This window comes from Loxodonta africana, chromosome 6 (genome assembly GCF_030014295.1).
Source record: "Loxodonta africana isolate mLoxAfr1 chromosome 6, mLoxAfr1.hap2, whole genome shotgun sequence".
Lineage (NCBI taxonomy): Eukaryota > Metazoa > Chordata > Mammalia > Proboscidea > Elephantidae > Loxodonta > Loxodonta africana.
Window position 1 is genome coordinate 3,749,830 of NC_087347.1, and position 16,122 is coordinate 3,765,951.

Consider the following 16,122-nt stretch of genomic DNA (forward strand, 5'->3'; position numbering starts at 1 on the left):
CAGTCATTTGGTTTTTCTTTTGTTGTTAGGATATTAGTAAGTGTATAAGGGCTTCTCTTTCTGGTGGTAAAGATTGTCCTGAAGTTCAAAGGAGGTGTAGGATGGATGCTGTGCCCCCCTTGAAAGGCCAGCGTGGGCAGCCAGGGAGCCGTGTACTTTGTAAAGCCTGTGAGGAAGCTGGGGGCTGCACTGACATAGGGGATGCGCCCCTCACCTTGGATTGGAGTGGGGGCGTGTGCCTTCTTGTTGGGGGGTTACTGTGGTAAGCACACTCCTTCAGGGAAACCACAGAGGCAAGCCCTGCCAGGCCGTGGTGGCTGCCATCAGGCCCCTGCTGGGTAACACTGTGTGTCTCCGCCCCAGATCCCACGTGTGCCGTGGTGCCTACCCCACTGTGCCTGCTGTCGGCCGCGCCATGTACACTCACGATGTGTCTCTCCACCCCAGACCCCACATGTGCCGTGGTGCTCACCCCCCTGTACCCACTGTCAGCCACGCCATGTACACTCACGATGTGTCTCTGTACCGCAGACCCCACATGTGCCGTGGTGCTCACCCCCCGCACCCACTGTTGGCCACACCATGTACACTCACCACGTGTCTCCTCACCCCAGACTCCGCGTGCAGCAGTGCCCCGGGCTCCGGGCCCAGCTCACCCAACAACAGCTCCAGCAACGTCAGCTCGGAGAACGGCATCACGCCGGCGGTCCCCAGCATCCCGGCCGAGGTCAGTGTGAAGCGTCTCTGTCTGCCTGTTTCCTGTGCCCAGAGCCAGGTGCAGATCTGTGGTGAGCCCCTGCCCCACTCATCTTGACTTCCCAAGTCTGAGAGAGGGGCGCTGACATGGGATCCTCCTGCAGAAGATGCCACGGGCCTCTTCCATCCACTACTGCAAACAGCAGTCACCGAAGTGCGGGCTCCACGTGGGGCTGCCGACTCCCACTCTCCTCTGGGTCTTTTTCAGAGCGTGGTCTGTTAGGTGCCATCAAAACACAGATGTGTGCATAGATGGGGACTCAGGTGGGCAGGACCCTCTACCCAGTATCTGGGGAACAGTGGACGTGTAGGAACACGAGTCAGAATGTTTGCTGTGTACTGGGAAACGCACAGATCAAAAACCGGCCGTGCACAATTCCTGGCCAGAGAGGGAGGTGTCAGGAAGACCTAGGAGCCCAGGTGGTCAGGGTGTCGGGTAACCCACAGAGGGAGGGTATCTCCGAGGAGCCACGGGGGTCTGCACCCCCTGCCCCCGCCTTTGTCAGAGCGTGCTGGGCTTGATTCCCCATGTTTGAGAGGGATGTGGGGAAACTAGAGTGAGCCAGAGAGGCAGCCAGACAGAGAAGGTTCTGGAAATCACCAGGTGGGCATGACCGCAGAGACACTGGTGTTCAGCTGAGTGGAGAGTGGATCTAGGGGTCCTCTGGAAGCAGCCAGGTGGGGGGCATGGGCAGCTGTGTGTCACGCCCTGGCCAGAACGGGGCTAGGGAGACTTTCCAAGACCGTACATTCTGGGACATTCTCCCAGGCATTCATCTCCTTTATCTGCGCCCTTCAGCTCGTGTCCATGAGATGCTCCCCATGCTGGCCCCTCACTGCCCTGGGGGTCAGGGTGCCCATCCAGGGCCTGCTTCGGCACAGCCGCCCACGCTGCTCAGACAGGCGAGAAGCTGTGCTGCGCCCGAGGGGCCATGTGACGGATGACTGGGTGCCCGCAGTCGGGAGGCCCCTGGGCATCGTGTTTTCTGGTGTAAGGAGCAGAAACGCCAGCTGCTTCGTGAGGCCAGGCTCTGTTGGCTAGGAGGTTTTTCGGAGTTCTTTCTTATAGGAGGCTACAACTTACTCAGTACAGTTCGTTGCTTTCCTCCTAAAAACGTCTGGAAATGTACCTTGCCCTTGCAAAGGGTTGACAAATACTCGTTTGGATACCCAAGTACAAGAGCATAGCATTTTCATTTCAAATTTCTAGACCCTTGATGTATAAAAAGATGTTTTAGAAACTAATATTGTGGTTAGGAAGGAATTCAGCACAGTGATCTTAGCTTGCTTAATTCCCGTTTTCTTTTACTCTCTTTCATAGATTTTGTTTATTCCTGGGCCTTTTCAGCCCACTGGTTTAAGTACTTATTTAGGTTATTAAAAGCCTGAACGATCCTTATCTGCTAAGAATGAGGTCATGGCTGAGGTCTACCTTTAATTAGCCTTAGGATACAGCCTGGAAATTACTTCCTGCCCTTTGATCTGAATGCCAGTTACATCTTGTTAATTGTGGTCCTAGGTGCTTATGTTTGTTTAATGTGCTTAGTAGTTAATTGTGGTCCTAGGTGCTTATGTTTGTTTAATGTGGGCAGTGACGTACTTAGTAGTTAATATTGTAGCGATGCCTTATTTGGGGTGGATCTTCGTGGTTCCAGCTTAAGTTCTGTGTTCATTTTTACAAATTGTGGGCGGAGGGCCGAGATGCCACGTGTCCACCTATTTGTCAGGTGCACTAAGCAACATAACCAGCTTCCTCTCCAAAAATAAAGTAAGTAAAACAATAGGCCTTGGCTACAAGCAGGAAATTAAAACTTTGTAAACATGTAGAATGTTCACGTGTTTTGATCCCAGTGTTTGTTACGTGGGAGGGTCATGTTGTACTTGGCAGCCTCAGGCTTGTTCCCTGTAGGAGAACTTGCTGATAGTTCTTCTACTTTTGACAACAACCTTGTTGTCTAGGAACGCTGCTTCCCACCATAGCGTTTTAATCACAGCTGCACAGTTTAATAGGTGACAAGCCCAAAGGTAGTTGAAACCATGCCTCTGGGATGAGATACACGTAGCACTCTGTTTCTGCTGAGGACAGGGGTGTTCCTTCTGTCTCACCTTCATTTCACCTGGCGAACTTTCGCAAGGTGCGTGTTTCCGAATGACTCTGAAACATGACGCCGTGTGTCAACTAGCCCCCTAAGGGAATCGGAGGGCACAGGCTGCTTAAACACGTGCCTTGAGGTGGTATTCACCCCATCCTCCAGTAGGAATAGAGAAGAAACTCCTAGCCGGGCTGCAGACCTGCTCACCTAATTTTTCTCTTGGAAACGAAGCTTCACAGTTCCCAGGATGTCGGTTGTCTTCATTACATAGTCCACTCTGAGGACAAGGAGAAAATCCTTTCATGTGTTCGTCATTAATGCTCCTTTCTTTTGCCCACCATCCTCTCTGCCTGAACCCTGTTAGCGGACATTGCCGTAGAATCAGTTCTTCATTCTGTCCTTCGTGTTTGCTTGTTTATCTACTGTGTACAGGATACAGTGGTGAATCAAACATAATCCTTTCTTAGCAGAGTGTCCGTTCTAGAAGAGAACGAAGCTAAACACCACTGTGATTCACGTCCTCCGGGACTGCCCCTGCCAGCCCTTTTCCATCTGTCCTCCTCGTCCCTATTCTGGCGTCACTCTGTTAGCCTGAGCCCGCTTTTTCCAAAGTGTGGGATTCCGTCATTTGTTTTCATAATTTAACAATAGACAGTATCATAAACAAGTTTCCAAGCAATCACTGCAACATTTTCCCAACCTCTGAAATGTCCTTTCACTTGTCTAACCCTGATTTATTGCTGGGTAGGTGGCGGGTCAGCAAAAACGGGGAAGGCCCTCAACGAGATGGGTCGACACGGGCTGCAACAGCGATCGTGCATAATGACGATTGTGAGGACAGCACGGGACCGGGCAGCGTTTCATCCTGTGTTCTCTTGCACACAGGGTGGCTATGAGTTGGAGCCAGCGACACAGTGGCACCTAACAATTTTCCCCTTTGGTTTCTGCCTTCGATGCCTGTATAGAAAAAACGTTCTTGATTCCAATAACACATTCTTAAGGGTATCATCCAAGATTATCATCTGATAATTTTATGGTGAAGAAGCAATTCAAATGAAAGTACCCAGAGTTTGTGGGTCATAAATCCCAAGTGTTTTCGTGCAGCCCCTCTGCGTGCGGCGGCCCCGAGGCATTGCACTCACGGGATACAGGCTGTAACTTGTCCACTGCGCTTTTGCACTGAGGTGTCTCGTGACTCTGGGGGGGTCGGGGGGAGAATGCCCTCAGCACGTGTTTGCCGCCCTTTTTCTGGCTGTGTGGCTCACGTTTGACCGAAGAATTCCGGTTGTGACGTTCACCCATGTTCTGCCCGCAGACCACCCTGGCGCACAGACTGGTGGCCCGCGAGGTGACACAGCTCCCTCTCTACACATCACCTTCCTTGCCCAACATCACCCTGGGACTTCCTGCCACTGGCCCTTCTGCTGTGAGTAGGCCCTCACTGTCTGTGATCAGTGCCAGCACGGCCCTCCCTCTGACTGTCATTGTACATTCCAGGGGGCAACCATCACATTCACCCCCAACCATCACTGGTACGTTCCAGGGGGCAACCATCACATTCGCCCCCAACCATCACTGGTACGTTCCAGGGGGCAACCATCACATTCACCCCCAACCATCACTCGTACGTTCCAGGGGGCAACCATCACATTCCCCCCAAACCATCACTCGTACGTTTCAGGGGGCAACCATCACATTCGCCCCCAACCATCACTCGTACGTTTCAGGGGGCAACCATCACATTCGCCCACAACCATCACTCGTACGTTCCAGGGGGCAACCATCACATTCGCCCCCAACCATCACTCGTACGTTCCAGGGGGCAACCATCACATTCGCCCCCAACCATCACTCGTACGTTCCAGGGGGCAACCATCACATTCCCCCCAAACCATCACTCGTTGTACATCCGGAGGGTGGCCATCACAGTCCCCTCCCCCGACCATCTCTCATTGTACATTCCAGGGGGTGGCTATCACGGTCCACCCCACAAACCATCACTCGTTGTACATTCCAGGGGGCAGCCATCACAGTCCCCCCCAACCATCACTCGTTGTACATCCGGTGGGTGGCCATCACAGACGCCCCCAGACCATCTCTCATTGTTCGTTCCAGGGGGCGGCCGGCCAGCAGGATGCTGAGCGCCTTGCTCTCCCAGCGCTCCAGCAGCGGATCCCCCTCTTCCCTGGCACCCACCTCGCCCCCTACCTGAGTGCTGCGCCCCTGGAGCGGGACGGCGGGGCCGCACACAACCCTCTCCTGCAGCACCTGGTCTTACTGGAGCAGCCGCCGCCACAGACGCCCTTGGTCGCAGGTGAGCGCGGAGCGGCGGGCCGCAGCAGAAACTGTGGCGCGCCTCGGCTCCCTGCAGGGCTGCGCTGTGCTGCTGAGCCCGGGCCAGCTTTGAGAGGAGGCGGGAGAGCCTGGTCCGCCCCGAGCTCCCACCTCCTGCCCTCGCCCCTTGGAGCGTGTGCCGGCCACGCAGCTTAAACTCGGACAGGGCGCTGCCACGCGTGTCGGGATAGAACTGTGCTCCACGGGGTGTTCAGGGCTGATTTCTTGGATCCAGATCGCCCAGGCCTTTCTTCTGAGGCACCTCTGGGTGGACTCAAGCCTCCAGTCTTTGGTTAGCAGCCAAGCACATTAATCATTGCCTTAGCAGCGTTAATACCGCGAAAGGCCAAAAGCTTGCAAAGCTAGGCTGGCGGGCATGAAAACAGGAGTGACTTCCACGTTCGCGTTCACTCCCTGAGCCTGCCTGACACTTTGGGTCCGTGCTCCGCTGGGGTTGAGCCTCTGATGGACGCACAGAGCTGACTCAGGTAGACAGCCACTCCTGTCAGCAGCAAAATAAGAAAACAGCACTGTCTGTGAGGGATGGCTCTTTTTAGAAAAACATAATTTAGAAAAAAATAGGTAACTTTAGTTATAAGATCTTCCAGGCAACAATAGTATAAAAGTGCTAGTTCCTTGGTGACAGGATGTGTGGGGCTTGGCTTAAAACGAGGAGGAACTCACCCCCTCCGCCCCGGGGGCAGGCGACATGTCACCCCACCCCACCCTCAGCTTTGCCTTTGGCTTCCTGGAAATTGCACTTGTGTTCAAAACTAGAAGCAAAAGCGACCCCAGAGCCACACCTCTTTACACTTGCCGCTGTGTAACTGAGTGGGAAACGCAGTGCTTGGCGTGCCATGCAATTCGGAACTCCAGGGGTCTGCGACTTGAGTCTGGGTGTGGGGCGAGTATAGGGCCCAGGTGGCACAATGGTTAAGCGCTCAGCTGCTGTCTGAATGATTGAGCAGTTCAAACCCAGCAGACGCCCTGCGGGAGAAAGACATGGCTGTCTGTTTCTGTAAGGATTACAGCCTCGAAAACCCTACGGGGCAGTTCTACTTTGTGCTGTAGGGTCACTATGAGTTGGAATCAGCTCAAGGGCAAGCGGTTTGCTTTTTGGGTTTTTTTTTGGTTTTGGGGTAAGTTTGGGTTAACTTTGGTTTGGTCTGGTCCCGGGGATCTGGGCGTGGGATTTTGTTCTGCCTGTACTCATTTGCCTCTGGAGCGCTGGGCTCTCAGTGTCGCTGTGCTGGCCAGAGCATGGGTGTGCTGTCCCCTGCCCCCTGGGGTGGCCGTTTAGATGAGGAGGCCGCCTCCTCACGCAGCCTGGACTGCAGTGAATTAGGAGCCTTCGCTGAGCCGGGCTCTATTTCTCACCTGCCTCACTTTGCTGGCCAGTGAGTCCCCTCGCCTGGATCAGAACCCCTGCCCTACAGCGTCCCCAGGGAGAGCGAACCCCACACAGCGCTTCACCCTGGGCTTCAGAGAGAGCAGTGGTGTCCACTTGGTCTCAAAGGATCTATCTGAAAACACATCAGAGCCTGTTAGCTGCGCAGGATCAGGCGTCAGGAGTCCAGATCACAAAGGAGGCCTGCGTTCCTGGCTAGCATCACTGTTAACACATAAAAGATGCCCAGCCCTCTTACCATTCCGGGTTCCCTCTCCTTTCACTTCTCCATCTGAGATGTGTCTGCCACCACTTGCCAGCACCCTGTCCTGGTCGAGTGTTTCCGTCATTGAGTTGGGGTCTTAGAAGGAGACCTTTTTACAGAACTTTACCGAGGTTCCTCCCCTCTCCTGTGACACAGTGGTCATTGATTTCCGGGACATGGCTTCCTTGTGTCCCTGCTGCCTATTGTCCCTTGGGTGCCCCCCCCAGTGTGCTCATCGCTGGCAGCAGCCCACTGGCGGTGACTCACCGGGCGCAGTTCCATATGGGGTTGGACAAAGAGTGGTAATGAACTTGAAAGCTGTTGTTGACTAACCCTTTGAAAAGGTAGCGAGGAACAATTTAGCCAGCGTCAGATTGTTCTGGGTTTTTTCCTGTGTATGCCCTTTCGATTTGCATACAAAATGTGTTGTTATTTCGAAACCAGCACCCGCAGGGGGGCCAAGAAAAGTGCTAAGAACCTCTAGTGCCTCCCAACGACTTCCTAGGCTCATATGGACATAATTGCCTTGAGCCACCCCTGCATCAGGACAGGAGCCCCTCTGGTCAGCAGGGCCACCTCCGGCTTGCCTTCAGCCCCCAGAGTCCACTCAGGTGTGAGAAGACCAGAATGCCAGGTGGCAGAGCTGCGGTGTTGCCTCTTATCTGCCATCACTGGCTGCTGGGGCACAGGCCTGCTGTAGCGAGGGAAAGGGTTTTGCTGACCTTTTGTCCCACAGAACCATGTACAAATGGTAAACCACCTACACCGACGGTTTGCCAAAGAAAAACCGCAGGCGGGTAGAAAGCCTAAAGAAGGGAAACATGAAGCTTCTCGGTTCACAGGAAGTGGCTCATGGGAACAGGTGTGCGTTTTAAAGCAGGATTCACATTCAAGCAAGATTGTCTCCTGTTGATAAAGATGTTTTACTTAAAAGTTCAGGGCAAAGAGGGGTGTGGTAAAGCAGGCCTCCTCGTAGGGAACTAGTGGAACGTCAGGTGCTCAGACCTTTCTAGAAAGCAGCCCTGGGAACAGTGTGTGCAGGACGCCTCAAAGTGTTCATGCCTTCTTTGTGCGTGTTGTTGTTGGGTGCCATCCAGTCCATTCCAACTCATAGCGACTGTCTTAGTCATTTAGGGCTGCTATAACAGACATTCTTTTGTTTTTTTGGTTTGTTTATTATAACAGACATACCATAAGTGGGTGGCTTTAACAAAGAGAAGTTTATTCTGTCACAGTAAAGTAGGCTAAAAGTCCAAATTCAGGGTGTCAGCTCCAGGGGAAGGTTTTCTCTGCCTGCCTTCTCACCTATCTTCCCCCAGACTCAGAGCTTCTCTGCATAGGAACCCCAGGTCCAAAGGACACGCTCTGCTCCTGCCACTGCTTTCTTGGTGGTATGAGATCACCCAGTCTCTCTGCTCCCTTCTCTCTTTTATATCTCAAGAGATTGCCTCAGGACACAATCCAATCCTGTAGGCTGAGTCCTGCCTCACCAACACAACTGCTTCCCATCCTCCCTCATTAACATCATAGATCCAGGATTTACAACATATAGAAAAATCACACAATACCGGGAATCATGGCCCAGCCAAATTGATACACACATTTTTGGGGGGACATAATTCAATACATGACAGTGACCCTATGCACAACAGAAGGAAACTACCCGGTCCTGGGCCATGCCCACAATCATTGTTATGCTTGAGCCCATTGTTGCAGCCACTGTGTCAGTTCATCTCATTGAGGGTCTTCCTCTTTTTCCCTGACGCTCTACTTTACCAAGCATGATGTCCTTCTAAAGGGACTGATCCCTCCTGATAACATGTCCAAAGTATGTGAGACGTAGCCTCGCTATACTTGCTTCTAAGGTGCATTCTGGTTGCACTTCTTCCAAGACAGATTTGTTTGTTCTTATGGCAGTCCATGGTAGGTTCAATATTCTTCACCAACACTACAGTTCAAAGGCATCTATTCTTCTTCAGTCTTTTTATTCATTGTCCAGCTTTCACATGCATGTGAGGCAATTGAAAACATCGTGGCTTGCGTCAGGCGCACCTTAGTCCTCAAGGTGACATCTTTGCTTTTCAACACTTTAAAGAGGTCTTTTGCATTAGATTTGCCCAGTGTAATACATGGTTTGATTTCTTGATGTGTCTGTCAGTCTGTTCTACTGTGGGGGCTTGTGTGTTGCTGTGATGCTGGAAGCTATGCCGCTGGTATTCAAATACCAGCAGGGTCACCCATGGTGGACAGGGTTCAGCGGAGCTTTCAAACTAAGACTAGGAAGAAGGACCCAGCACTCTGCGTTGGAAAAGAATTAGCCAGTGAAAACCTTATGAATAGCAGCGGGACATTGTCTGATACAGTGCTGAAAGATGAGCCCCTCAGGTTGGAAGGCACTCAGAATGCGACTGGGAAAGAGCAGCCTCCTCAAAGTAGAATTGACCTTAATGATGTGGATGAAGTCAAGCTTCCGGGACCTTCATTTGCTGACGTGGCTTGACTCAAAACGAGAACAGCTACAAACATCCATTAGTAATCAGAACCTGGAATGTACCAAGAATGAATCTAGGAAAATTAGAAATCGTCAAAAATGAAGTGGAACACATAAACTTCAATATCCTAGGCATCAGTGAGCTGAAATGGACTGGTATTGGTCATTCTGAATCGGACGATCATATGGTCTACTATGCCGTGAATGACAGCTTGAAGAGGAATGGTGCTGCATGCATCATCAAAAGGAACATTTCAAGTTCTACCTTGAAGTACAGCACTGTCAGTGATGGGGTAATATCCATATGCTTACAAGGAAGACCAGTTAATATGACTATTATTCAAATTTACACACCAACCACTAAAGCCAAAGATGAAGAAATTGATGATCTTTATGAGCTTCTGCAGTCTGAAATTGATTGAACATACAATCAGGATGCATTGATAATTACCAGCGATTGGAACGCGAGAGTTGGAAACGAAGAAAGATCGGTAGTTGGAAAATATGGTCTTGGTGATAGAAACAATGCTGGAGATCGCATGATTGAATTTTGCAAGACCAACGACTTATTCATTGCAAATACTTTTTTCACGAACTTAAATGGTGACTATACATATGGACCTTGCCAGATGGAATACACAGGAATCAAAACGCCAACATCTATGCAGAGACGATGGAAAAGCTCAATATTATCAGTCAGAACAAGGGCTGACTTCGGATCAGACAATCAATTACTCATATGCAAGTTCAAGTTGAAAGTGAAGACAATTAGAACAAGTTTACAAGAGCCAAAGTACAACCTTGAGTATATCCCACCTGAATTTAGAGACCATCTCAAGAATAGATTTGACACATTGGACACTGTCTTAGTCATCTAGTGCTGCTATAACAGAAGTACCACAGATGGATGTCTTTAACAAAGAGAAATTTATTCTCTCACAGTCTAGTAGGTTACAAGTTCAAATTCAGGGTGTTAGTTCCAGGGGACGGCTTTCTTTCTCTGTCGTTCTAGAGGAAGGTCCTTGTCATCAATCTTCTTCTGGTTGAGGAGCTCCTCAAGTGCAGGGATCCCAGCTCTAAAAGATGCTCTCTGCACCCGGTGCTTTCTTGGTGATATGAGGTCCCCGTGTGTCTCTGCTCATTTCTCTCTTTTATATTTCAAAAGAGATTGGCTTAAGGCACAATCTAATCTTGTAGATCTCATCAGTATAACTGCCGATAATCCATCTTATCACAGCACAGTGATAGGATTTACAAGACAAGGAAATCACATCAGATGACAAAATGGCAAACAATCGTGCAGGCATACAAGGGAATCATGACCTAGCCAAGTTGACAGATAGTTTGGGGGGACACAATTCAATCCATGACAAACACTAATGACCGAAGACTGGACGAGTGGTGAAATGACATCAAGGACATTATACATGAAGAAAACGAGGTCATTAAAAAGACAGAAGAGAAAGAAAAAACCTAAACGGGTGCCAGAAGAGACTCTGAAACTTGCTCTTGAACGTCGTGTAGCTAAATCAAAAGGAAGAAGTGATGAAGTAAAAGAGCTGGACAGAATATTTCAAAGGGCAGCTCGAAAAGATAAAGTAATTATGATGACCTGCAAAGACTTGGAGATAGAAAACCAAAAGGGAAGAACGTTCAGCATTTCTCAAACTGAAAGAACTGAAGAAAAAATTAAAGTCTCAAGTTGCAATAGTGAAGGATTCTATGGGGAAACTATTAAATGATGCAGGAAGCATCAAAAGAAGATGGAAGGAGTACGCAGAGTCATTATACCAAAAAGAACTAGTTTGACATTCAGCCATTTCGGGAGGTTGTTTATGATCAGGAATTGATGGTACTGAAGGAAGAAGTCCAAGCTGCTCTGAAGGCATTGGTGAAAATCAAGGCTCCAGGAATCGATCGAATATCAATTGAGATGTTTCAACAAACAGATGCAGGGCTGGAAGTACTACTCACTTGTCTATGCCAAGAAATTTGGAAGACAGCTACCTGGCCAACCAGCTGGAAGAGATCCATAATTATGCCTATTCCTAAGAAAGGTGATCCAACAGAATGCAGAAATCATCAAAGAAGATCATTAATATCACACGCAAGCAAAATTTTGCTGAAGATCATTCAAAAGCAGCTGCAGCAGTATATCGACAGGGAACTGCCAGAAATTCAGGACGGATTCAGAAGAGAACGTGGAACCAGAGATATCATTGCTGATGTCAGATGGATCCTGCTGAAAGCAGAGAATACCAGAAGGATGTTTACCTGTGTTTTATTGACTATGCAAAGGCATTCGACTGTGTGGATCATAACAAATTATGGACAACACTGCGAAGAATGGGAATTCCGGAACACTTAATTGTGCTCATGAGAAACCTGTACATAGATCAAGAGGCAGTTGTTCGGACAGAACGAGGGAATACTGACTGGTTTAAAGTCAGGAAAAGTGTGCGTCAGAGTTGTATCATTTTACCATACCTCTTCAATCTGTGTGCTGGGGAAATAATCCGAGAAGCTGGACTATATGAAGAAAAACGGGGCATCAGGATTGGAGGAAGACTCATTAACAACCTGTGTTATGCAGATGGCACAACCTTCCTTACTGGAAGTGAAGAGGACTTGAAGCACTTACTAATGAAGATCAAAGACCAGTATGGATTACACCTCAGCATAAAGAAAACAAAATCCTCACAACTGGACCGATAAGCAACATAATGATAAATGGAGAAAAGATTGAGGTTGTCAAGGATTTCGTTTTACTTGGATCCACAATCTTTGTGCACAAGCTCGTGCTTTAAAGAGACCCTGAAAACATTTGAGACCCTAAGGATCATTTTTTCCCCAGAAACCTTAGTTTCTGTGATTGTGAGTGCACAGCCACCTTGGTGGTCTTTTGGAACATGCTGGAGACCGCGAGCACGGTCTCGTCTTCCTCTGCATGGCGTGTTGCCCATTCAGGCCACCTGCGTGCTGTTCAGATGAGAAGGAGCCTTTCTTGGCCTGGCCCTTCTGAGTGGCAGCTGTCTTGTGGCCCCACTTGGGAAGGGCGGGCTTGTTCTTTGAGACCTATCGCACCAGCCTCCTGATACTTACTGGACGGGCCTGATTTTCAACAGAAAAAAAAAAAACAAAGCAGTTACAGTCAAGTTGATTCCCACTCATTGTAACCCCGTGTGTACAGAGTAGAACTGCTTTTATTTTTGCAAGACTATGACCTTTTGGAAGTAGATGGCCAGACCTTTTTTTCCAGGCATCTCTGGATGAGTTCCAATCATCAGCCATTCAGCTAGTAGTTGAGCACTTAACCGTTTGTACCACCCAGGGGCTCCTTATCAATTGACAATTCCCTCCAAATTACGGTCTAATGAACCTAAAGCCAGTCACCTGGACACTAACCATTGAGCTGGAAGCTGAGCCCGCGCTAAGCTGGCCAGGCCCTTGCTGAGCTGGCTGGGCCCTCACTGAGCAGACCGGGCCCTTGCTGAGCTGGCTGGGCCCTCACTGAGCAGACCGGGCCCTTGCTGAGCTGGCTGGGCCCTCGGCTTCTAGGAGAAGGAGCCTGGTACCAGCAGGTGGAGTTCATTGTCACCTCCTTGGTTACTGAACCGCCCTTCTCTCCTCCTCTCTTCTCCCTCTTCCCCCTCTGCTGTTTTCCTCCATATTATCTTCAGACTGGTATCTTTCAGGCCTGGGCACGCTGCCCCTCCACGCCCAGTCCCTGGTCGGTGCAGACCGGGTGTCCCCGTCGGTGCACAAGCTGCGGCAGCACCGCCCGCTGGGGCGCACGCAGTCAGCACCGCTGCCCCAGAACGCCCAGGCCCTGCAGCACCTGGTCATCCAGCAACAGCACCAGCAGTTCCTGGAGAAGCACAAGCAGCAGTTCCAGCAGCAGCAGCTGCACGTGAGCAAGGTGGGGTGCAGGGGCAGGGCTCTGCATGTGAGCAGGGTGGGCTGCAGGGGCAGGGCTCTGCACGTGAGCCAGGTGGGGTGCAGGGGCAGGGCTCTGCACATGAGCAGGGTGGGCTGTAGGGGCAGGGCTCTGCATGTGAGCAGGGTGGGGCTGCAGGAGCAGGGCTCTGCACGTGAGCAAGGTGGGGCTGTAGGGGCAGGGCTCTGCACGTGAGCAGGGTGGGCTGTAGGGGCAGGGCTCTGCACGTGAGCAGGGTGGGCTGTAGGGGCAGGGCTCTGCACGTGAGCAGGGTGGGCTGTAGGGGCAGGGCTCTGCACGTGAGCAGGGTGGGCTGTAGGGGCAGGGCTCTGCACGTGAGCAGGGTGGGCTGTAGGGGCAGGGCTCTGCATGTGAGCAAGGTGGGGCTGTAGGGGCAGGGCTCTGCATGTGAGCAGGGTGGGCTGCAGGAGCAGGGCTCTGCACGTGAGCCAGGTAGGGCTGCAGGAGCAGGGCTCTGCACGTGAGCAGGGTGGGGTGCAGGGGCAGGGCTCTGCATGTGAGCCAGGTGGGGCTGCAGGAGCAGGGCTCTGCATGTGAGCAAGGTGGGCTGTAGGGGCAGGGCTCTGCACGTGAGCAGGGTGGGCTGTAGGGGCAGGGCTCTGCACGTGAGCAGGGTGGGGCTGTAGGGGCAGGGCTCTGCACGTGAGCAGGGTGGGGCTGCAGGAGCAGGGCTCTGCACGTGAGCAGGGTGGGCTGCAGGGGCAGGGCTCTGCACGTGAGCAAGGTGGGGTGCAGGGGCAGGGCTCTGCATGTGAGCAGGGTGGGCTGCAGGGGCAGGGCTCTGCACGTGAGCAAGGTGGGGTGCAGGGGCAGGGCTCTGCATGTGAGCAGGGTGGGCTGTAGGGGCAGGGCTTTGCATGTGAGCAAGGTGGGGCTGCAGGAGCAGGGCTCTGCATGTGAGCAGGGTGGGCTGCAGGGGCAGGGCTCTGCACGTGAGCCAGGTGGGGCTGCAGGAGCAGGGCTCTGCACGTGAGCCAGGTGGGGCTGTAGGGGCAGGGCTCTGCACGTGAGCAAGGTGGGGCTGCAGGAGCAGGGCTCTGCACGTGAGCAGGGTGGGGTGCAGGGGCAGGGCTCTGCACGTGAGCCAGGTGGGGCTGCAGTAGCAGGGCTCTGCACGTGAGCAAGGTGGGGCTGCAGGAGCAGGGCTCTGCATGTGAGCAGGGTGGGCTGCAGGGGCAGGGCTCTGCACGTGAGCCAGGTGGGGCTGCAGGAGCAGGGCTCTGCACGTGAGCCAGGTGGGGCTGCAGGAGCAGGGCTCTGCACGTGAGCCAGGTGGGGCTGTAGGGGCAGGGCTCTGCACGTGAGCAAGGTGGGGCTGCAGGGGCAGGGCTCTGCATGTGAGCAGGGTGGGCTGCAGGGGCAGGGCTCTGCACGTGAGCAAGGGAGGGTGCAGGGGCAAGGCTCTGCATGTGAGCAGGGTGGGCTGCAGGGGCAGGGCTCTGCACGTGGGCCAGGTGGGGCTGCAGGCGGCATGAACTTTGGCACCTGCAGGTGGCATGTCTACAGCTCCTTTGCTCAGCATGGCCTGTTATGTCATTGAGGGGCCAGGAGACTTAACAGAGGAGAGACGGTGGGTGCACATTTTAGCACAAGCTACTTGGATTGGGGAGTGAGATGTGTCTGTGGGCTCATACTCAAAGCGTACATCCCTGCGGGAGTGGTGCCTGGGTCAGTCCCTGCTCACTGGCCAGATGTGTAAGTCCAGTTGGAAAGCATCACACACGTGAAGCATTTGTGCCAGGGCGTGGTACAATCCATTTGGTCAGCACAGCTGTCTTTGGTTTCGTAAGGGCATTTAAGCAAACCCAGACAGGAAGTACCCAGCTTTACAATGGCAGGGGGCCCGAAAAGCACATTTCCAAGTCGCTTTGGAGCTGGCATCACGCTTGCCCATGGGAATGACTTCCTCAGAAGTGGTTTGGGGCCTGGCTAGCCTGCAAGGTCTGCATGCCCCCAAGGGTCATGGACACCCCTTAGATAGGTTCACCTGGCCAGCCCTCAGGGTCCGCATGCTCCCAGGGGTCACAGATGCCCTGAGATAAGTCCCTTTTCAGGAGGAAGTGAGCAGCAAGAAAGGTCCGTATTGCAACGCTGGCTGTTAAAACAGGATATCGGTGATCTTAAATAACGTTTTTTTTTTTTTCAAACACTGGCATTGGAAATAGAGCACCTTTAACTAAAAGAGGATGAAACGAGCCACATTGGAAAACAGTGTGCTGGGCCCTCAAAAGCTTAAACAGAGTTACCATGAACCATTGCCACCGAGTCGACTCCAGCTTACAACAACCCACGTGTGTCAGAGTAGAACTGTGCTCCACCGGGTTTTCAGGGGCTAGTTTTCCAAAAGTAGGTCACCAGGCTTTTCTTCCAAGACACGTTACCACGTGACCCAGCAATTCCATTCCTGGGTGTTTACCCAAGAGTAAAGAAAACAAATGTCTACACAGAACCTTGGACGTGGGTGTTCACAGCAGCATTAATCGCGACAGCCCAGAGGTAGAAACAGCCCAAATGTCCATCAGCAGAGTAACAGAATGTGGTCTGTCCACCCGGTGGAACATCACTCAGCCATAAAAAGGCATAAAGTTCTGATACGTGCTCAACACGCATGGGCCTCGAAGACGTGGTGCCGGGTGAAATAGGTCAGCCACGCAAGTCCACGTATCGTACAGCCCCACTGTGTACAGTGTCTGGGATAGGCAGATCGGTGCGGACAGGAGGCAGATTAGTGGTTGCCAGAGGCTGGGGAGGGAAAGTGAGCATGACTGCCAACGGGCACGTGGTTCCCTTGGGGGGCGATGAAGTGTCCTAAAGTTAGGCGGCGGTGGTGGTGGTTGT

General features: G+C 52.1%; 1 protein-coding gene across 20 annotated transcripts in view; it reads left to right on the forward strand.

Annotated features, from left to right (window-relative positions):
• Positions 1–16,122, forward strand: part of HDAC4 (histone deacetylase 4) — a 338,607-nt gene that overhangs the window by 255,469 nt on the left and 67,016 nt on the right. For 16 of the 20 annotated variants that reach the window (XM_064286430.1, XM_064286436.1, XM_064286431.1 and 13 more), the window contains 4 exons: positions 615–727; positions 4,165–4,275; positions 4,965–5,163; positions 13,007–13,245. In XM_064286430.1, the coding sequence (XP_064142500.1) occupies positions 615–727; positions 4,165–4,275; positions 4,965–5,163; positions 13,007–13,245 (662 nt within the window). The remainder of the gene's footprint in view (positions 1–614; positions 728–4,164; positions 4,276–4,964; positions 5,164–13,006; positions 13,246–16,122) is intronic. The other 4 variants (XM_064286424.1, XM_064286426.1, XM_064286427.1 and 1 more) reach the window with 2 other exon arrangements.